This window comes from Urocampus carinirostris, chromosome 8, assembly GCF_059441175.1.
Source record: "Urocampus carinirostris isolate Australia breed hairy pipefish chromosome 8, RoL_Ucar_1.0, whole genome shotgun sequence".
NCBI lineage: Eukaryota > Metazoa > Chordata > Actinopteri > Syngnathiformes > Syngnathidae > Urocampus > Urocampus carinirostris.
The window spans coordinates 14674260-14697118 of NC_142356.1; the positions used below are offsets into that span (position 1 = coordinate 14674260).

The 22859-nt window shown below is 40.4% G+C and overlaps 2 protein-coding genes across 2 annotated transcripts; both read right to left on the minus strand.

Annotated features, from left to right (window-relative positions):
- Positions 1 to 1504: 1504 nt before the first annotated feature.
- On the minus strand, positions 1505 to 16065 carry LOC148360787 (jupiter microtubule associated homolog 1-like). The gene is made up of 5 exons (XM_088341694.1): positions 15833 to 16065; positions 10742 to 10884; positions 9290 to 9384; positions 7925 to 7952; positions 1505 to 3446 (listed from the first exon to the last, which is right to left on the minus strand). Exons 1-5 carry the CDS (start codon positions 15886 to 15888, stop codon positions 3313 to 3315), a joined length of 456 nt encoding a protein of 151 aa, XP_088197820.1. The 5' UTR covers positions 15889 to 16065; the 3' UTR covers positions 1505 to 3312.
- A 34-nt stretch (positions 16066 to 16099) lies between these two features.
- Positions 16100 to 22355, minus strand: sumo2a (small ubiquitin like modifier 2a). The gene is made up of 4 exons (XM_088341695.1): positions 22234 to 22355; positions 20346 to 20477; positions 19303 to 19374; positions 16100 to 16812 (listed from the first exon to the last, which is right to left on the minus strand). Exons 1-4 carry the CDS (start codon positions 22252 to 22254, stop codon positions 16750 to 16752), a joined length of 288 nt encoding a protein of 95 aa, XP_088197821.1. The 5' UTR covers positions 22255 to 22355; the 3' UTR covers positions 16100 to 16749.
- Between the last annotated feature and the right edge of the window lie 504 nt (positions 22356 to 22859).

Consider the following 22859-nt stretch of genomic DNA (forward strand, 5'->3'; position numbering starts at 1 on the left):
GTTTGCTATCTCCAGCGGCGTTCGCCAAGGCTGTGTGGCTGCTCCCGACCTTTTTAATTGCATCATCGACCATCTGATGTTCAGGGTTAGTGAGCGCATCCCCGGAGTGTCTTTCGGCAACTACCACCTGACTGACCTGGAGTATGCTGACGACACCATCATTCTCAGCACTTCCTACAGCCAGCTGAGAGACGCTCTGGGCATTTACAGCGAAGAGGCAGCGCGGCTTGGCCTGCAAGTGAGTTGGACGAAAACCAAGTTCATGTATGTCGGTGATGGACCAGATCCACCTCCCATCCAAATTGGTAGCGACATCGTAGAGCCTGTCAAGAGCTTTGTATATCTGGGGTCCATGGTGACAGACAATGGGGACCTAAAACCAGAGATTCTCCGCAGAAGAGCCCTGGCAGCATCTGCTCTGCAGTCTCTCTGGAAACCACTCTGGCGGCACCAGACCATCGCACGCAAGACGAAGCTCCGCATTTACAACCTCGCCGTACTCCCTATCCTGCTTTATGGCTCAGAAACATGGCCCCTGAACGACACCCTGGCCACAAGAATCGATGGTTTTGATAGCAGGGCTCTCAGAACCATCGAGAACATCAGGTGGCCCCAGCGAGTCTCCAATAAAGAGCTCAGAGCCCGCACGTGCCAGCCCCAAGCATCTTCCTTGGTCGCACAACGCCGCACCCGCTGGTTTGGCCATGTCCTTCGTCTACCACCAGACCATCCGACGCGAGCCATTCTCCAGTTTGACCCAAAGGCCGCAGGCTGGAGACGACCACGAGGGAAACCCCGCACTCGATGGCTCGACGTCGTTGCGGGCGACCTCCAACAACACGGAGTTGCCGTAGAGGATGCAGAACAGCTGGCACAAGACCGCCAGCATTGGAAAAACCTGGTTCATCTGGTCGGCTCAACGCACAGGGACGGGACCCCCCGACCTTCGCTGGAGCAATAAGTAAGTAAGTAAGTATAAATATATATTCTGACAATGGACAGGTTTCTTATTAAAAGAGAAGAGGAAGGCTAAGCTGTAGGAAAGTTGGTAGCTGGATTTGAATATATATATATATAAATATATATATATACACACACATACACTATTTGTTTTCAATTATTACATGGATTAGGGGATTTTTTTTTTTTAAATAACTGTGGGAAAAGAAGTTACGGTCAGCTGGATAAATAAAAACATCTGTCCAATTGTGCAACTGTGTGGAACGTTTGGGATTTGAGGTAACAGACTCAAAAAATTTAAGTTTCCTGTTTACATTGTGGATTCATTATCAATAGACTGAGATATTTGTAATTGTTTTGCAATTGATTATGGTGTACACTTCTGGTTCCTTCTCCAAACAGCAAACTTAAAACATTGTTGGAACTATGTTGAGAATATGATTGATTTAACAAATGGGTATATTGAGATTTCGTGCGATAAGATCAATAATTAAAACAAAGCCCTTTTGAGGGAAATCTTGCCAATGAAAACACGGAACCATGATGGTCTGAATTGATTTTTAATGTCAACTTTTCCTCTTGTGCCACTTCTTCATTTCAAACGTCTGCAAGCGACTTTAACATCCAGCATGAGGGGAAAATATATAAAAATGAGTAAAACAGTACGGGTAGCCGAGGGGATTATTGGTTAAATCTGGACGTCAGAAAACAATCTGGCTGTTTGGCGTCTCGGATAAGTGACGAGATAGTGTGCAGAAAAAACAAAAAAAAAACAAAGGCTGAGCTCATAAGGTCACTTGTCAAATGTAGGACGGCTTCGTTTGAACATCAGGCCCCAAGACATTCTGATAACTCGTAACGTTGACATGCTAGCGGACCACCTAACCTTGACTCAAACGCAAAAGAGGCACACTTCCGTTGAAAAGTTAACCGCAGAGATACAAAAAGGCAAGATTTGGAATACCGGGGATTACGGATGTTCCTCTTCGGTCGAAAAAAAAAAGCGAATATTTCCATGCAGTCGCAATACAACATACACAAAAAAAAGGCTTTACAGCAGTGGGTGTCAAACGTACCACCCTCGAGCAGGATCAGGCCCGCAGACTGATTGAATAAGGACTGTGAGACAACGCCGAGAGAAGCGCAAGAAAAAACGAGCCGCGTGACATCAAACAACTGCCTGTAGTTTTATATTTGTCCGCCAGGCGACACTTGCAAAGCAAAGTGTTTTTGCTAACAACCATTTAGTACATTTGAGGAAACACATATTCTGATGTTATTTTACCAAAAAAAAGAAGTCATTGAAACATAAAGTAGGGAAAGGTTTGTGTGTTTGTGAGCTATTTTCGACACAGTATGCATACATTTCCATGAGTTAACCATAGTGGAAATGTTTTAAATGATTTGCCTTTTTATTTTACAGATGCAAAACCGATAACCGCCACAAGAGATTACCGTATTTTCCGGACTGTTAGGCGCGCCTAAAATCCAAATATTTTCCCGTAATTCAAAAGTGACCGAAAATACCATCCATTAGATCGGAAATGCATTATAGTATTACAGTGAAGTGCTTCTTCATTCTGTAACCTTGTATGAATGAATCAAGTCAATTTAGTTGTGTACCCATATTTCATAATGTTTATGTTCTATGGGTTTTTTCCCTATTTTTTCCACTATAACTGTACCTTTAGTTTCATGCATTTATAGTCCGATTACCTTACTTATGAAACAAACACAACTCACAAAGGAATATTTTGAGGATGTGCTTTACAATCAGGAGCGTCTTATAGTCCGGAAAATACGATAACTGTTGGTAAAGGTAAAAAAACATTGAGAGAAAAACCTCAATAATTGTTTTTTAATTGAATCTCACACCCCAGATTCATAACTTAACTGTGAGCCTTCCAGCTAAGGGCACAGTTTTTGTTCAAAGAATTTACTAGTGTGGCCACTGTGAGAGTGCTTTTTCTACGATGTGGCCCCTGGCCAAAATGAGCTTGACACCCCTGCTTTACAGTAAGAGGTTCTTATCATTGTGATTATTTGGACTTGCATGCGGGGGGAGGAGGGGAGGGGAAATCTTAAAACAAATACAAGAGTGAAAGAGTTGTCGCCTGCAAGTTGTGCCATTTCAACTGTGAAAAACAATGGTACGGGAGAAAAGCGGTGAAGATAAGGACCCGACGCCCGACTTTGAAGGACATAAAGTGCTTCTGTCAAAATAAATAACAACAGTACAAAACGGTTCCGAAGAAGGAGTATCAAAACAATGCACTTGAGATGTGGAGGACTGGCACTATGGAAATATCAGGAGGTGGGAACGAGGGAGCGGGCATCTTGCTCGGGAGCCATTTAACCCAGAATGAGGCTGGACTTTCCTCCGGGGGGATTTCGACGTCCGGTGGGCGGACCCCCGACAGGATCTTCGGCAGCAGGGGCGTCGTCTTGACGCTCCGGAGCGGCTGCTGACTCGGCTGAGTCACTGCCTGAAAACACAAATGGGGGGGCGGCTTATGATTTGCAGTTCCATCGGTAGGTCAACTGCTGGTCATGCATGCAAAGTGACTAGGACTGCAACGGGTATAGTCCACGTTGTCGTCAAAAATCAACCACGGTTCCCCCTGGATTTTTCCGTTTAAATTCAAGACTTTTTAAGACCTTTTCAAGACCATATCCAATGAAATTTGAGACAAATCCCGCAGTTATTCTGACCTAAACTTATAATATAACACAAAAGAATCTGTCAGATTTACTGACCGACAGATTCCATCCACAGATCAAACAAGACACGTAAATAAAACATTACTTATCTTTACACTTATTATAATTTTATTAGTAGAGGTAAGTTTTAACGCCACAACAAAATAAAGGCGAAGCAAAGTTTGCAAGGAGCACGCTATGCCGGAACCGCGCCCAAATTCGGTTTGAAATGCAAATCTTTTATTTTTTTCCCCTTTGTGGAGGATCCGCACAACATACAATTACTTTCACTCAATGAAATAGTTAGATAAAGTAAATCCTTACCAAACCATCAGTTTAACTCCAAATCACGAAATCCAAACAAATTTTCATCCTCGTAGTTGGGGTAGGGGACACGCCGCTTCCTCCTTCCGCCTCCCTCACGTCAGACGTCATTTCCGCTTCTTACCAATAGCATACAAACTTTCTCTCTACATTTTGAGCTAATACTTCACTATTTGCAGTGTGTCATCTGCATGTTGTTGAAATGCAGACTTCAGCGCCCAACAGTTTATTTTGGCGCTGCACTTGCTGTGCACACTTGATCTGAGGGACTCAGCCCCAAGTAAACCCCAAGCTGCGAAGTTAAGCCAACGCACAGCTCGCCGACTACGGCCATAAGACCCAGTCTTCGACTCAGTTTTGACGGCGCACAAAGTCGGCTCAAACTGCAGATTCATATACGATCGCAGTTTTTTTTGCTGGATATGCGATCATCCAGACATCAAGCGCTCGGTGCTACGACCACTCGGGAGTGTTTATTAGCCACGGACTGCTATGTCAACAAGACCCAGCGGCCTACAAAGCAGCGAAGCAGAGTGGCAAGAGAGTGGTGTGACCGGACGAGGAAGCGAGGTTGTCGGGCCGGGCTAACCGCTAGGCTAAACCCTTCAAAACGCCTCTCCCATCCATTTTCCTCTCCAACGTTCGCTCTCTGGACAATTAACTGGACCATTTAACAACTGGAAGTGGCATCGAACCGCGAGATGACGAACTGCTGCGTTAAAATTCTGACAAAGACATGGTTAATCTTATCTATCCCGGCTGACGCTCAAGGAAACTGTGCGGGTCAGATGTATCAACATTTCGTTCTGTGTACACGAATGACAATAAAGTAAATCTGAATCTGAAGTACGCAGGGCCGAAGTAAAGCTTTGTTGATACTTTGGCGGCAAATTAAAGCTTCGGGTTTATTTCGGGCTTGGTTATCAAATCAAGTTAATTCGTCTGGTTTGACGGTTTCGGGTTAATATATCCGCGACTCGGGTCAGGTCGGGCTGAATTCTTTAGGCCCCGTGTGAGTCAAGTCAAGTCAAGTCATCTTTATTTGTATAGCCCTAAATCACGAAGAGTCTCAAAGGGCTTCACAGATTATTACACTATATTACACAGACTATTTTTATGCTATGGAGTAGAAGTGAGTTTTAAGTTTAGATTTAAGCAGACAGCAACCCTAACAAAGCCCCCCAGAAGAGGGCGCTTTCAGTAAAGTCATGTTTATTAGTATAACCCTCATTCACAGGAGGTCTCAAAAGGCTGTACAGACTACCATTACACCATCCCCTGATCTAAAACCTGCATGAGGGCAAGGGCAAACTCAAAAACCTCAGCATAAGGAAAATTAAGACACATTGAGTAGGGGCTGCCCGTTGAGATTAAGTACTCACAAAAAAACAAAACTTGCACAGAAATGTAGCTCAGGAGGTAGAGCGCTCGTCTTGGGATCAAGAGATTGCAATTCGAATCCCGGCTCCTCTGTGTTACATGTCGAAGTGTCCTTGGGTAAGACACTGAACCCCTAATACCCCCAATAAGCAGGTTAGCGCCTTACATGGCTGCACGGCCGCTATTGGGAAATGTGAAGCACATTGTAAAGCGCTTTGGGAAGTCTTCATTGACTTGAAAAGCGCTATATAAATGCAGATCATTTCATTTCATTTCTTTAATGATCAAAAATTGCAATAAAATTGCAATACTGGTCTGAAAAATTGCAATTAGTTTTTTTTTTTCCAAAATCGTGCAGCCTTAGTCGCCAGACACATTTCCGAACAGAGAATAGTAGGATTTTTGGCCTGAGCCCGGCACAAAATTCAGGTCAGGTTTAAAATGCCAATCATTATGTTCAGGTTTGGGCTGGGCTTCTCTCTTTTTTTATAATTGATTCTCCTTGTGGTGTGATTTAATGTAAATATTGCTAACTACCACGAGATGCAGCTATCGATTTAGGAATGAGCGCCACTGTTTGTTTATGACAGCGACGACAACCTTTTGCAGTTTATTATTGAAATGTAGCTGTATGCAATTCCATGTTGGTTGTTCTGCGAGTTCTAAATAAACAAGTGTTCATCTTCCATGAACCCCTAAATTCATGATATCCCTGTCATTGTTTCTTGTTTCTTTTTGTTTGTGGAGGATCCACACGGTGGATTCTGCCCCTCTCGCGAACTCTGCATCTGCGCGTTCGTGGGTACGCTGGCAGCGGCACAATTGGACCCAGAGAAGCAGAGTTGGCCATTATCTAACCCGCAAGACCACACAAATAAAATATTCAATTTCAGGTTTGCTTCGGGCTCGATAAATCAATTTAGTTGGGTGTGCGCAGGTTGGTTCAAGCTTTAATACCCATGAGCCCAGGTCTGGCTGGATTTCTTTTAAGCCTGATTTTAGCTCTACAATAGTGTGAGCAATCTCTACATGAATATATTTCCTGCAGAGTCTCCCATGTGTCTCAAACGGTAACATGTAGAAATTATGACGTTAACATCACGTTCGCGTACCGAAACTTCTACATTGTAGGAGCATTCTAGCCTGGATACGGCGTATAAAAATACAACAGCAATCCCTCAGTTGTCACCATATATGGGGACCAGATCCCCCTGCGAAACAGCAACGCCAAGTTTCTGCTACGAATAAATACAGCCGTCCCGAATGTAGCAATTTCCCACAAGTAGTAGCTCCTGGTCATCCGTTTCATAGGTAATGGATCTGGTGTTGGTGAGATACAGGCTAAGAAAGGCTAGTTTATGAGAGTTGTTACATAGCCTAGTAGGCCAAACCTGCAGGGCAGCTATTTTTTTCTCTCCCGGCGCTGCCTGAGTTCCGGAGCACTTTCTGGAGATCAACGGTTCCTTGGGCTCTTCTGACTTTCCTCAGAGACCCATTTAATTGATGTATTTCTTTTCAATGTACTAAACCGCTATAAGTTAGCTGTCACCATTTGTTTTGGGTGGACCCATTAACTTGTGTGCCTGCCCTGCATAAATCAGTCGCTCACACACAAATAGTCACGCCCACTCAATACAAACACATACAACCTGCCCCCGTCTGCTGTCTGCTGCAGAACACAACGCCCGATACGTTTGTCAATGACAATAACGACAATTCAATCCAAAATCTACGAAGCAGTGAACCAGCTATAACAGAAAAGAGATGTAGCGAAGGAATACTGTACTTGGAAAGCGAACCTTGAGAATGACGGCCGTCCCTCGATTATGCACGAACAGTCGGCTAGTTGAGCGAAACGGAGTTCGACTCGCCTCAGTAAGATTCAATACATTTCAAGCCAATACTGTTTTGATGACCCTCATTGTACATTTTATAAGTGGATATTTCGCAATAAAAGAAGAGCTTGAGCGTTATGCCAGACTGTGTCTGGCAGACATATGAGAAGTTAAATGCATGCTGTCCGAAGAACAAACGTCAGTTGTTAAATGTTGATAATGACAAATGTCAGTTGTTTAAAACGTTTAAGAATTGTTCCTTTGATATGGACTTTGCAGTTGACCACTGAATGAACGACGCAAAATGCACGAAATATTTGTTCGACTTACTGGTCTATTGCCGCTAATGTTGACTATTAAAATCGTCTTTGGTTGCAGCCCTAGAATGGTCCGACCCAAATTATTGTGTGAAAAAATACTAAAATCCCAGACTATGGTCAAAAATGGAAATGTAATCTGTCAACCACAAACAAAGCAAGAAACAATTTTATGTCCCGATAAAATCCCCAAAAACTGCGTTAGACTACAAGTGCTGAAAGTTAAACCTGGTTTCAAAGAGTCTAAAATCGCAGCTGCTCAGGCTAATGCAAACATTTAAAAAAGATACTGTTCTGTTGCCAGAATCATATCAATCAGCCATTGTAGTTCTCATCATACTTGGCAGAAATACGGGTAAGCCACACGCACAGATGAAGTGATAAGGAAAAGAAACATGCAGTACTCACCATTGTCCAAAACGGGCGCGTCTCCATCCTAAAACCCAAAAAGATTTCGTCATCAAAGCAGACTGTGCAAACGTATACATTTTACCCACATTATTATTAGCTTGCCATCACATTTGATAGCTTTCTTTTTTGCGGCTAAAAACATGTTTAAATATGAAAATGTACGTGCCCCCTACCTGAGTAGCCTGCAGACTGGTTTGGAAAATAGCTCACCAGTGACGGGTCATTGGAATTTGCTAGGAAATGTGATTCCTATAGTGTTCATACGCATCAAGACATATTTCACTTTTTAATTACTTCAAAAGCAAATTTCCCATTTTTTTCAATACCGTTAAAAGATCCGGAGCCACAAAGATATCATGAGCGATATTTAATTTTGAATGTGCATTTGTCGAAACATACGATTTGTAGAGCTTGGGTAAATCGCTAATATATTTGTATTTGAAACAAATGTATTAGGTGTTGAATAAAAATGGCAGTACTATATTGCAAACATTTTCAGTTGCAGGAATTAATCACTAGAAAGGCTACCTTAATTTCTATGACCCATAACAAATGCCCATAATTGATGCGGAATCCTTGCACTAATACACATTTACGTGTAGCATGAACCTGTCCACTTGGGGCAACCCATAGGATGTGATGACGCTTCATAGATGGATACCATACAAACTAAAGTAATCTGCAGTTAATCTCGAGTGAAGAAATACAATGGCAAAGCGAAGTCAGCAGAGATCAGTCTGCTTAATATTTAAGCAGGCTTTTGGCAACAATTTCAAGCATTTACAAACACTTTACCCAATATTCAAGAACTTTCCAATCCTTGAAAACATGACATTAAAATTCAAACATTTTCAGATTCCAAGCACCTGTAGGAAGCCTGCTTTTAGTTATTTAGGGTTAACAAGGATGCTCAAATTATTTCGTATTTGGAAAATGTGCTCGTTACACGACCAGGCTGAGATACAGACACGACCCCAGAAAAGACTAAGCTCGTATGTAGAGGTATGTTAAAGTAAGATGCGTATGAAACTGCCCTCTGAACTATTCATTAACAGAAAAGTAGTTTTCAGTTTCAAAAATGTTGGTGATCCCTGATTAACATGTAACCTGTATAACACATATAAATTTCCCCCCCCCCACTATTTCCTTGTACTCTTGGAAAGAGGTCAAAATGTAAACAAATGAAAGTGGAGTATAGCAGAAGTGGATGACTTTCACTTCCTGTTTATATTTTTCCACCCTTCCTTTAGCCAACTGTAATGAGAGACGAGTCTTCACAAGTAAACAGTATCCAAATTTAAGACTAAGAAGAACGAAGGAAGTAGTCGTCCTTGTGCTCTTATGACCCCATTTTTTTTTTACCATTGTGGGGATTTCTGTGGAGTTCGCGGCATTGGGAGCGCCTCTCCTGAAGGGGGCAGACGATTCTCCGCACAGGACACCCGTCGGTTTCCCACCTGGGAAAAGAGCGAATGACCAACACTGATGAGAAAGTAGAGTGAGATGTTGGCCTATATTTAATGTTCACTTAAGATCTCAGGATTAGTGACAACACTGATACAAATTACAGATAGCGGAATCTGTTTCTTTTTTAATCAGGTGTTGCCTTCTCCTTGCCTCCTCTGCATCCACCCTCTAACTCCTTTGTACCAGCTCAAGTCAGATCACTTCAAAGGTAAATCATTTTATCTTCTTTACATTCATATTTCTTTATATTATATCAGGGGTGTCAAAGTCAAAAGGACAGAGGGCTGACTTAAAAATTTGACTACAAGCCGAGGGCCTGATAAATTGTTGAAATTGAAAGAAGCTGCTAATGACAGTTGCTAATAGTTGCGGCCACAAAAACAATGCTAGACATTTAAAAATCTAAAATCTAACCACTAAAGCTAAGTATTCATCAGTCTGAGCTGACAACAGTCAAAAATGAAAGAAAAATAATACGTAAAATAAGAAAAAATGATTTCTTTTCAGTGCAATCCTTTTCAATTTTCTAGTGTTGAGCGCTAGGGCCAGTGCATTTTGTTAATAGTACCGTAAGCCGCGACTTTTGTCACGAGCTTTCAACCCTGCCTCTTATGCAATGTTTCTGCATTTTATTAATGGTAAAAAAAGAGTGAACTATGTCGAATATATGTCTCGAAGTAGACGCAAGTTTAATATAACTTTGTGCTCTGTACATGAATAAAATTAAAATGAACAACTTTTTCGAGAAAAAATAAAATATCATTTTCCAAAGTAGACGCACAGAGAACACAAGAAAAATGGATAAGTGGTTAGGAATTAAGCCAAAACCTCAGCCCCAGAAGAAATATTCAAAAGAAGCTAACAAAATTTATGACGCTACAAAACGTTAACGTACATTAAAAGCATCGTGGAAGAGGAGTTCACGTAGCTTGTAGCTGATGACGCAACGCAAAGATTGCATGAATGAAGATGAGTAAATACAGGTACATACTAAAGGAAGATGGAAATCAGCGATGTCATATACATGCAATGAATGTAATACGTAGATTTATAATAAACTTAATCTTAAAGTGCTGTTCTATTATATATTCTGATTATCAATCCTTAATACTTTGCAACAATGTTTTTTTTTTTTGCGATCAGTCTTATTGTGTTTCAAGTTGGGAAAAATGGGGCAGCCAACTTTTCAGAGTTGTCTGCCCTGGTGTCCTGTAACTTTTTGTCATGGGTTTCAGACACAGATAAAAGGCACCGTTTTATATTTACCATCTCCATTTTGTTAATTGCACACTTTGACTGTGTGTATTGTTATTAAATTCTTATCATGTGACGAGAGGAGTTGAATACCGGGCGGGTTATTCCTTCTGTTGGCGTATGGGTCTTCAGGCTCAGCAAAAACGCTGGAGGCCATCTTGTCTTTGCGGACAGGGGGTTTGTCTTCGTCGGCGCCGAATGAAATGTTGGAGGCGCCACCGGGAGGACGCAGAACCCTGGCAATAAAAATGTACGGTAAGAATTAAAAATCAATGCGATGAGACTGCAAGTCGATTTCCTACTATCATGTTGAAATAGCTACTGTCATACGTCACACTTGGTAAAAAAGGGACATGGCACTCCAGGGTAAACATGTAGTAAATACTTTAAAGAGAGATTTCATAAATCTGTCAGAATAGACAAAAATATTTGTCAATAACATAAAATTGAAACATTGGAGTTTTTGTGTTGTGTCTTTAAAAAGCTGGTTTGCCATTGGTCGACATCATATAAAAATGCCGGTTTGCTCGTGCTATGAGTCACGGCACGGTTAACAATGCCCGCATGCTATTGGTGAAAGTACATTCCTCTATGCCTTTCTGTCTCTTCACTCTGTTCAGAATCGTGTGTGCTCTGAAACTTTATACTGTATTTATCAGCTTTGGATCACAAGGTTGCTACAGTAAATAGAGAGGCAAGAGCATGATAACTATGGAAACGAAGCTTCTGGTATCAACAAATACGACGAAGGTATGAGAATCGCCACACTTGCTCAGTTGCATGGCCATAACCAACCTGTGATCGGGACTTTTATTTAAAGATAAGGAGGGGATTAAAGCAAGGAAAACTTCTAAGAGCATGACAATCCTCGCAAGTGGAAGTTTTCTGCCAACTCCACTGTACCAGTTCATGTCACGTAAGACCATAGGTAATAAAACATATTTTTTTCTTTATATGTATATATGTTTATTATTTAATCACATAAGTCACGTCAAGTCATATTTATTTATCACAAGGTGTCTCAAAGGGCTGCAAACTAGACTATTATTACACCATCCCCTGATCTAAAACCTACATGAGGGCAAGGAAAAAACTCAATGACTTAGGCATGAGGAAAATTCAGAAACCTTGACAACGGACCGAACATGTGGTTCCAGGATGACCAAGCAGCAATAAGTTACAAAATTCAAACTTTGCGGTGTTCATGTGTATAACAAGTTACTTCTCTAAGATGCCAGTCTGCTATTGGTCAGCGCCATATAAGATGCTGGTCTGCTACTAATTTGGGTCACAACATCATGAAAATGCCCAAATGCTACTGGATGACCTCCCTCCCAAAAAGTATTGATCTCTCTGACTTTATTTGGTTCAGAATATTCAATATTTTGTGCTGACTTTGTGGGCAAGAACAATACAATACTTTTGTGTACTTTATTTACTATGGGTTCCAAGACTTGCAAAGACGCTAAAGGGAGAAGAAAAATCATGATAACTATGGAAATAAAGCTTTATCTAGAAGTACTTACTTCATAAAACGTTGATGTCCTCATGTTTTTAATCTGGGACGCGGAACTCAAGAGCTAATTACCATAGGTTCCCATCCCCCCGCTGTGAACCAATTTTAATCTGTGATCCCACCTCAAACCGTTGTACCCTGGAGGTCTACTGTACTCTCAACTGTTTTAATATCGGTTTTGTATAACATTGCATCATACCGCATAATACCTGTGTTGTGATGAAAGGTGTATCATTGGAAAAATACTGTCAGGACATAAAATGGAAAGTTACCCACGAGCTTTCCCTCTGAGGGAATTGTGCAATAGTTCAACCGCATTTCCTCAAACATTGTCTCGGGTGTTTGCGCAATCCAAAGAACTCGAGAGCAACCACACATTTATTTGAAAAGTTTTGTTTTTTTTGTAATCTGCCTGAGGCAGACGCGTGCAAGTGTTGTAGCTGTTATTGTTGGAACATGTTGTGCACTTGCTGCCGGCTTTCTAATTTTTTGGGTTGTTTGCGTCTGTCAATCTTAAAACTTCAAGCTCCTTTCTGTTGCCGGGAGAAGGTCTGGCGCTGAAAGAGGTAAACAGTACCACCAAGTGGAAAACACTAGAATTAATAAATGCCATTTTTACTGTAGTCGAGTTAAGTTTATTTGAATAGCCCTTAACCACAAGAAACATATTTGGGGATAAATACAGAACTACAGATGTAGCTTCAATTTCTACAAGGGGAAGTCAATCCAATGTATTTCTTCACACCATATTTTGATTAATATCAATTTTGGAGAATAAAGAAGAGCCAAGAAGAGATCCGCAGGTTCGAGAGCGTTCTCCATTCGGGACCCCGTGCTGTGGAATGCTCTTACCCCTGATATTCTGAAATGTTTAAATCTAAGCTTATAATATACTTTTATTCTATAGCATATGAATGACCCAAATTTTATGTTGACAATATCTGTGTATTATTTGCCCTCATGTAGGTTTTAGATCAGGTGATGGTGTCATAATAGTCTGTAGTTTGCAATAGTCTTTGATCTGTGCAGCCCTTTGAGACTCCTTGTACCCAGGGTTGGGTAGGGTTACTTTAACTTGATTACTTTCAATTACTTTTAGATTATTCCAATACCAAATATGCTAATAAAAGACAAAAGAAACTAAATATGAATAAAATGACTAAATTTTGTGCAGGCCTGGGGAGTAACGGAATACATGGAACAGCAAAAATGATGTTGGCAAGCTGTTTGGATTTATTTTCGTTTTGTTTCTGTCGCACTTTGTTAGTTTTGCCGGAGATCAAAGCCAGAAGAGAAAGCTTACCACGTGTTGTGAGTCATCATTTTATTCATATTTAGTTTCTTTTGTCTTTTATTAGCATATTTGGTATTGGAGTAATCCAAAAGTAATTGAAAGTAATCCAGTTAAAGTAACCCTACCCAACCCTGCTTGTGATTAAGGGCGTCACAAACATGACTTGGCCTGCTGTGGCCATTTTGCAATTTGTTAAATTACATTCTTTACAATAGTACTACAAAAATATCTGTGGTGCATATATTTCATAAAATGCACATTATTTTGATGATTTCAATTATTTATTTTAGTTAAAAATATGAACCTAGTTAGAACATAGTAATAACATTTTTTGCGCCTCTGGCTTTGCTCATTTTACGTTTTGTCTTTTTTCAAGAAAATCAAAAAGAAAAAAGGTAAAAGGGACAGAGTATAATTATTTGACAGCTAGATTTCCTTGCAGTATGTATTGCATCCAAAAACAAGTGCTAAAATGCACAAGGAAGAAGACAAACTTCTGTGACTCAAAGTGACCGAAATGCGCAATTTTCTTCCTCTATTATGTCAAGCGTTTCACAAGGTTTTGGTGTAACTTAGTAGCAAGACGGTCGACAATTATGTCAGATTCTTTTAGGTTAGGCTTATGTTATGTAAAATAAATGCACAAATTCCTTAACCTACGATTATTTTAATATTGCACATTCATATGATATTTCATGTTTTCAGTGAGCGTGTTCTTTTAAAATCATTATTGTTTCTTTTAAATGAGTTAGATTGTTTTACCACTAGGTGCTCATTAATACACACCTTTAAAATTATAGTAAAATACAAAGTTATTAACCAAAATGCATGTCAGGTTAATTGGCCGGTTTAAATTGTCCCTGGGTGTAAATGAGCGAGTGAGTTGTCTGTCTCTGTGTGCCCTGAGACTGGCTGGCAACCAGTTCAGGGTGTCCCCTGCCCACTGCCCGAAGACAGTGACCCTACTGATGATAAGTGGTGCAGATAATGGATGATTAGATGAACTTGTATTACTTCCTGACAATAAAAAATTAAATTGTCAATTGAGGCAACCTAATAATTTATACTTTAAAAAAGAATTAATCTGGTGCTGAGAATGAATTTTTAAACATTTAGGACATTGTGGCTCAAGATATTTTAATGAAAAATAATTGTGCCGGGCAGCACGGCGGCGCAGCGGTAAACGCGTGTGCGGCACAGTTCTAAGGTCTTGGGAACCTCCTGTGTGGGTTCAAATCCAGCTACCGGACTTCCTGTGCGGAGTTTGTATGTTCTCCCCGTGCTTGCGTGGGTTTCCTCCGGGCAATCCGGTTTCCTCCCACGTTCCAAAGACATGCATTTCAGGTGGATTGGCCGGTCCAAATTGTCGCTAGGTGTGAATGAGCGGGCGAGTTGTCTGTCCCTGTGTGCCCTGCGATTGGCTGGCAACCAGTTCAGGGTGTCCCCTGCCCACTGCCCGATGATTGCTGGGATGGGCTCCAGCACACCCGTGACCCTACTGAGGTTGAGCGGTGCAGCTAATGAGATGAGATAATTGTGCCTTGGCTCACTAAAAGGTTGCGAAACACTTGTCTGAAACTCAGCTAACAACCAGGGTTTATCATACTGTCTGAAGCAGAGTCATCATTGTTCAATATCTGAACCTAGAGTTGTGACGTCATCATTCCGCGACACACAGTAACAAAATGGCTACCTCTGGAGTTGGATTAAAAACAGTGCTTGATGGCACATATTATATGAATACAAAATACAATGATTATACTTGAGGGCCGAAATATATTATGTAACATTTTGTGGTTGACAACCAATTTCAGTTAAAATTGGATGAACCATGAACAGGTTTACAAATTAGTAACAAATGAAGACTTAATTTCTAAGGTGTTTTGAAAGCATACATATTCCAATGTAATGATATCCAATACAAGATATATATTTTTTTCAAAAACCTGTAAATGTATAATGCGTTCCAGTTTAACAGGACAGTGACCTCTTTGTTGCCTCTCGGGGAAGCCCCACCCTGATGTAAAACACCCCACGCTGCAATGCAAACCTTATGGCATACCTTTTATGATATAAATGAAAAGAGATATCAGTTAACCGGTCATTAACAACATAAAACGAAAGATAGTTGCATTCAAAATGACGTGAGCTAATATGGCAACGGCTAACTGCAAGGTGTACAAAGGGGCACGTGCTATAATGCTAAAAAAGCTCGTTTAAAATAGGGCCCTCTCCTCACTGAATCAACGTGTCACCAACAGAGGCGAAACAATGTTTTCAAACGATAAGAAACACAATAAGGACGTTTACACAAGCTAGATTAGTCAGTCATAATGATGGCTCGTGTAATGATTTTTTTGGGGTCTTTTTTTACCTGGAGCTGCTTTTGGCATCGGGCTCCATTCCTTGATAAGTCTTCGTGGTCGTCATTTTCACGGAATATATTAAAAAAAAAAACTGGAATAAATGTGAGTTGAATGTTGTGTGGAATATTTCACCGCCGCATCTTTATCCGTCAAAGCAGTTAGCTGGCCGGTATAATCAACCTGCCTCCGAAGACAGCGTGATGCGATGGTAAGTACCGGAAGAGAAGTGAAAAAAAGCTCACTTCCGGTATCGACTTTGCAATAAAGGTATCGAGTTAAATAATGAAAGACACCGCATTTGTTTATTTTAGGAATGTGAAAATGACCTGACAAAGTAATACCATTCCACTTTTGTGACAATGTATTTATGCTTTATACCGTTTCATAGAAAAGTTTGAAACAGCTGCCAATTTGTGGCAGTTTTTTCCCTCTACGGACTGGATTTATATTGGGGAAGACATAAAAGAGCAGAACAAAAGCATGACAATGTTTCAAAATAATACATCACTAATCCAAAGATGTTGACCTTGAATTTGGATTGTACCATTCTTTATTCAATAAATGTGGCATCGCTTAAAAATAGCTGGGTGTTAAAAAAAGAAAAAAAAAGGAAAAAGACTCAATTTATTCCAACACGTTGATTACCAGAAAGCAGTTGAAAAGGGAAAGTTGTTTGATGAACCACAGAAAGTCGACCTGAATATTTTGAATGACTGAAGTATAAAAAACAAGAATGAGGAAATCCCCCCCCCCCACATCATGTTGCTGATTGAGTGAGTGAGTTTAAAGAGCTGCGACGACTGCTAGATTGCGGCAAGACACGTGCTGCGCTGGCTGGCTGGTGGCGAGACACAATCGGGCGGGGGGCAGGATGAAGAGGCCGGGTACGGAAAAGGGAGGTAGAGAGTTACACGGGAAACAGTCTTTAAGAAAATCCTCCGGTTTGCTGGTGGAATACGTCGATCGTATCTTCGTCCTCCATTTCCAGCTGAGAAAACAAAGATAGGGGTGTCAGACGGATGGATTTAGTGACTGAGCTATTTTTTCAACCAGTAGAGGGTGCTAATAAACATCAAAAAGGATCACAAGTAGTGCATACAGGAGAGTAGAGGTTGATCGAACGGAAGCCAGACTACCTTTAAATGTATCACGCACCCCTTTAAAGGTGCTGTACAGCACCTGAAAATGCAGACCATTTACTAATTAAAACTTTTGTACTCGCTGAGGTCATCTTCTGTCTTAATTCATCTTTTAAGGCCATGGTGTGTTGCGTGCAAGTATGTGCACATCCAGGATGCGTTCTTATAAACTCTTCATCTTTTGAAGGGTTTGGACTGTACGTGAAACAGGCCTTTTCTCACTTTCACCATTTTCATGCTACACTAACAAATAATTATGAACAACAGCGTAAAGTCAATAAACACCACACCACCCTCTTTCCTATCTACCTAATCGATTGCGCCTCCCGAACAGCGTTACTAAAAAAAAGAAAAAAGCAGATAGAGGAGGTGGGAAATTTCTTTTTTTTTTATATTAAGGCTCTTTAAACTTACCCGGGTATTGTTAACACATACTATATTAAATATTCTCCTTTCAACTTTTTAAGGACACCTCAAACAACACACCCCAAAAAAACTGGACTGGTTTTGAACAAGTTGCACTGGATATTAAGCTCAGGATTAAACAGCCGTAAAAATCAACTAATTCACCCCATTTCTGACATTAAAAAAAAACAACAATCCGGGAATAAAGAAAAGTAACACATTTTGCCACAGTTAAGACCACAATCTGACTCCATAGGGAAAGTGAGAATCTCGTCCATCATAGTTTTGTCTTTACTAGAGTGACAAAATACTGTATTCAGTCACTGTGGGTGCAAGACTTGCAGTGAAGCAAAAATAAGAAGCAAAAACATGTTTATCACACCTCTTATCTGATTTTCAAGGAATACAAAGTAGGCACAAAAGTCACCACCGTCGCTAAATTGAAAGGCCTCAAAATATCAACACACCTGACTTTTATTAAAAAATGAGATGACTCAAGTGAGGAAATCTAAGGAAATGTCTATCCTTGCAAGTGGAAGTTCTAAGATCAGTTAAATTTTTAATCCATCCGCTACTGCACCCAACCAGCCAAGTTACATCACACTATAAGGAAATAAAATTATTTATGCTTTACAAGTATATTTATTTAAAATGATATTGTATCATATACACTGATATTTCTTATACCGTATTTTAACTCCCATAGGGTGCACACAAGACCCAAATTTCATTCAAAATGTGAGCGCGCCTTTTCCGGCCGACTTGATAGAAAACAGCAGTGTGGGCTTCCCTGCAAAAATGTGAATTGTGGGCGGCGCAACTAAACGTTTAAATCGTGGGCGTTGCCGCTATCGTTGGTACACGCCTGCCACACTTATGCTGACAAAAACTACCGTCGATGGTGATTTTCAAAAGAAAGACTTTGCCTAAAGAGAAATTTCCTGCAGGAGTCATCATGAAGGCAAATACAAGGGCTGGATGGACAAAGGTATGATGAAAGAATGTCCGAGGGGTGTTTATGTCAGAAGACCAGGTGTTTTTTTTCTTTTAAATGCTGCCTCGTCGCTCTGGATTTGTGACTATGACAGTCGATGTGAAAAAATAGTGAAGCAAATAAACTCCGTTCTTGCCAACATACGGGGGGCCGACGCAGGAGCTTGGACCGCTAGACAGTGGTGTCGGCTGGCCATTCAAGGTGTGGCGTGGGAGCGATGGATGACTGAAGGGGTGCACCGTTTCAACAAGTGTAGGAGGCAGCGCCAGGCGGGTTACCCCACAATTTGTGAATGGATTGTGTACGCGCAGTTTGGCATTTCTGCTCGGACTGTCGTTTGATCCTTTTCAAAAGTTTTTTTTTTTTTTTTTAACAACTTTGTTGCATTCTGGTGTTTTACTTAGTGATGAATACTTAATAAACAGCAATCAAACTCAGCTTTAATCCCGGTGCTTTTTTAAATACGCTCACCTGTTGCGGTATTAAAGGCGGTTGCGTGAAACTTGCGTCTAATAGGTCAGTGCGTCATATGAGCAGACAAAATTATGTCCAATGAAGGAGGGTGCGCCCTTTAAAACAGTGTGCCTAATGCATTTAAAAATCCGGTAAGTAATACCAATTATATATTATTTTAATGTTTTTATCTAGGGTACCATACCACTACGTTTCTATTCCCACGCTATACGGCAATTTCACTTTTCGATTCCCACATTGGAACGGAATAATGTGGTGCACCAGGGGCCTACAGTATTATGTGCCCCTTTCCCGCCACGCAGGGAGAAAATCTGACAACATGCAATGGCTCCTCATAAAAGTAGGATTTCTAAACTGCATCAAAATACAGTATATTATAAACATATTTAATGTATGTACTGTATTGGATTATAAATTAACATGACTTGTATTGGCATTTTTAGTGTCTACATTTCAAGGTTGTTACCTGCGATGGTGTGTCCGTATCATTGATCGGTTGACCGTCAAACCGAAATCGTATCTGTCTGATTTGTAATCCCTGTGAAAAGAGGAAAAATTGAAACCACTGTTTGTCTACATCGCTTCGCAGGTCTAAAAAACAATAATAATAGAATAAAATAAAAAATATATTTTTTTTAAAGGTGCGCCGCTACTTTGCGGATTTTCACTTATCGCGGGTGGTTTTGGTCCCCATTAACCGCAATAACCGAGGTCCCACTGTATATTACCCTTTACTCCAAAAAAATGATAAATTAGGAAAATTCTTTGCCAGAGGAACATTTTTGTTCAATTTTGCAACTTAAACTGAGACAAAGCCTGAAAAAGTAAACGTTTTTATTAAGTGAATGTTATTTATTTTTTTGTACAATGTCAAGTGGCACAAGGTTTCACTGCACACTTCTTAAGGAACAATGCTTTACACAATAATCCATACGACTTCAGCATCATCACATAAGAAAAAATCTCCAAGTGAATTTAAGGAAAAACTTTGTCCTAATTCCATATTTTTAAACGCAGTACCATTTTTGTAGTTTATGCGTGGTGCAGAGAAATTACTTAACTTCATACTTTATTTTAAACAAATTGTGTTCAGTACCATAATATGTAATGTAGTTCAAGTTCATGCATGTTAAAAATAACCAGACTGCACATTTGTTGTTCTACATTAGCTGTAAAAAGCAACCATCAACACAATTTCTGGATAATAAAACAGAGTGATCACGGTGCAGCAACTGGTTTTACAAAACACTTTACATGCTTCGTATATAGTACAATATTAACTTAACATTACGTTATGCAAATTGTAACATTTCTAAATCCATTTTGTTATAGGATATACTTTGATATTCAACATGAACTTCAAGAGACCATTAGGAATTTAAAGTGAGGAAAAAAGCCAATGGAGCAAGTCCCTTGTGTTTGTAATCTAGCAGTTTCACAGTCAACAAGTGCAACAGGTGAATATGACATTAATATCAAGGATTTCGCCATCCAGTTGACACGCCTCACCTGCCGTTCGCAATAAGCTCTCATCAGTTTGTTGAGTTGCGTGTGCCGCTTGATCTTAAACTGCACCACTGAACCGTCCTGGCCAGCCACCTTCAGGTTGATGTGCTCGTTGTTCTCCGTTTTCACTCCCTCCTGGTGGCCACAAAAAACAAGTGAGCACATGGATCGGGTACGTATAGCTCACGAGACAGATATGTCTCACATAATTTGTACATCTGGCTCAGAGATTCAAATATGGGCCACAGCTATCTTTCCTATGACTTTCCAAATTTGGTGCATGCAAAGCCTCAGCAACACAGGAAAGCAGACGATCAGTCAAAACTAGGTGGGGCAAAGTTTCACCTACAGACTCCATTTTGGCTATACGTCTCTCAGGGATTCTCTATATGGAAGCTCATCAAAAAAATCTATGTTCACTGTCGAGACAATTTATGATGAAAACCCCAAAAAACAAACCATTAACACCAAAAACGACCAGCCAAGCACCCAGAACATAAAAGTCTTATTTTTTTTCAAAAGCTGACCATGCGCCTTATATATGGCTCAATATTAAATTCGCAAGGTCTCGCAACTTACGCAACAGCCGCCGACTCGATTTCCCCCCGAACGTGGAGTAGTCCGCGGTGTATGCTGGGATTTATATACCGGCGTTTCATTGGCTAACCAATGTGTCAATCATCATTTGAATCGATCACTATTGGCTAAACTCATTCGGAGCCTCGGATTGGCTAGAGGGCCAAAACAAACCCTGCAATTGGCCGAAAAAGATGACTGAATAGCAAGCTTGCTAAACAACGCCATAAAGAAACATGTTTCATTAGTCTGTATCTGTAGATATTTTACTCTCCTGGATTTGCTACACTCACGGTTGTAAGAATATCAAATAATATTTGAAATGACGCATTTAAGTGACATTGTACGGACACCGCATCCGCACGTGTCTACGACACGTATTTGCTTCTTTGCAAGCTTTGGGAATGTTAAGGGGGTAATCAGTTTGACTGAATCATCTGACTGTTTTGTCGACGTTCCCATTGTAGCGCCTTATCTATGGAAGATATAGGACCAAAAACTATTTTTTAGGGGTGCGCCCTATAACCCGGTGCACCCTATAGTGCGGAAAATACGGTAGGTAAGCGGATCTCTGCAGTCACAATGCACTCCCGTAAATCCTTATCCTTTTAGAGGGTAATTTTACAAAATAACTGCCGGTCAAAATGAACCTCAACGATCCGTAACTGTTGGAGGGAGAAACGTTGTGTGGTGTTATTGTTGATATAAGACACACACACTGACAATATTATTTTGTATTGTTATTGCAAAGTGAAATAAAATGTGCTGAAGAATTAGCTTTTGTCTAGCGAACAGGTTTGTTGAAATTTGTCATAAAATATATGATAAGGCTCCTCCCTCCCAAAAAAATAATGAAGATGTTTTGCTTTCGAGTAATAAAAATGTTCCCGGCCCCTGAGTTAGGAGAAGGACGGCACATGCTGCAGCCCGCAGGACTTAGTTTGCAAAACAACCCCGTCAACGGCCTTATAAAAACATTTGTTCCTGTGCCAAGTGTGAAACAAGCACGATTATAATACCCTTCCGCTCTTATAAGAACACAGACGGACGCTAAAACTATGCTCCACATGGTTTTACCACGATACAAAAATTAAAATACTTTTGAAAAACCGTTCAATTGAAGGAAGTTATAAGCGCTAGCTTGCTATGCTAACTATAGAGCTAGCTCAATTGTTCATTGGTGGAAGGTTCGGCGGCTAATGCGTTCCACAAATTAATGTGTATCACCTTCTTGAAACATTGCTTCTTATAGTATCTTTTGTGGGTAACATAAGCACTTCTGAGCAATAATGGTTCTATAAAGGTAAGCCATTACCTTTGGTTTCTCATCTGCCATTGCTGCTGCGTTGTCTAAGTCTGCCGCGCTGTGACTTCTTCTTCGCGGCGTGCCGCTGCTAACTCTCAAGTAAAAGCGCCGCTTAGCGATGTGGCGGTATAACAACGTGGGATTACAATCCATCAGGGTTTGTACAGTACTGTACCATTTTAGCATATATGCAACCTTTTGATATTAAAAGTTGTGGATTTTATCACGCACTTCAGCTCTACGTGCAAACCACTTTCTGTCTTCAAATATAAAAAGAGGAAAGAAAGAAAAAGTGCATGTTTAAAACCGGAAGTGGCAAACTTAACAAACCGGAAATTTATTGCGGTCGTTAGAGCAGTATATGCATGCGCAAAGACTTAATTTCTCTTCAAAATAAAGCAGTCATGGACTAAATACTAGTCTCTATTCAAATCAAGTCATGTTTATTTCTATAGCCCTTTCTTAAAGAAGCCTCAAAGGGATGTACAGATTACATACTTTTTCAGTGGTTTAGTAGAAATCTTAAACCCTTTAAATGGTTCACGATCTTAAATTTGAGTCTACCACTGAACAGACTTGCAGAAATTGAATGGTAGCCTGGCTTCCTTCAGCCATGTTGGGTCCATAATTGACTT

Coding starts and splice junctions, on each gene's coding strand:
- LOC148360787 (XM_088341694.1), bottom strand. CDS start 15,888: ATGACGACCACGAAGACTTATCAAGGAATGGAGCCCGATGCCAAAAGC. Junction 10,885..15,832: donor GATGCCAAAAGCAGCTCCAG/GTAAAAAAAGAC, acceptor TTTTATTGCCAG/GGTTCTGCGTCCTCCCGGTG. Junction 9,385..10,741: donor CAGAAGGAATAACCCGCCCG/GTATTCAACTCC, acceptor CTCTTTTCCCAG/GTGGGAAACCGACGGGTGTC.
- sumo2a (XM_088341695.1), bottom strand. CDS start 22,254: ATGGCAGATGAGAAACCAAAG. Junction 19,375..20,345: donor GAGCTTATTGCGAACGGCAG/GTGAGGCGTGTC, acceptor CTCTTTTCACAG/GGATTACAAATCAGACAGAT. Junction 16,813..19,302: donor ATACGGACACACCATCGCAG/GTAACAACCTTG, acceptor TTGTTTTCTCAG/CTGGAAATGGAGGACGAAGA.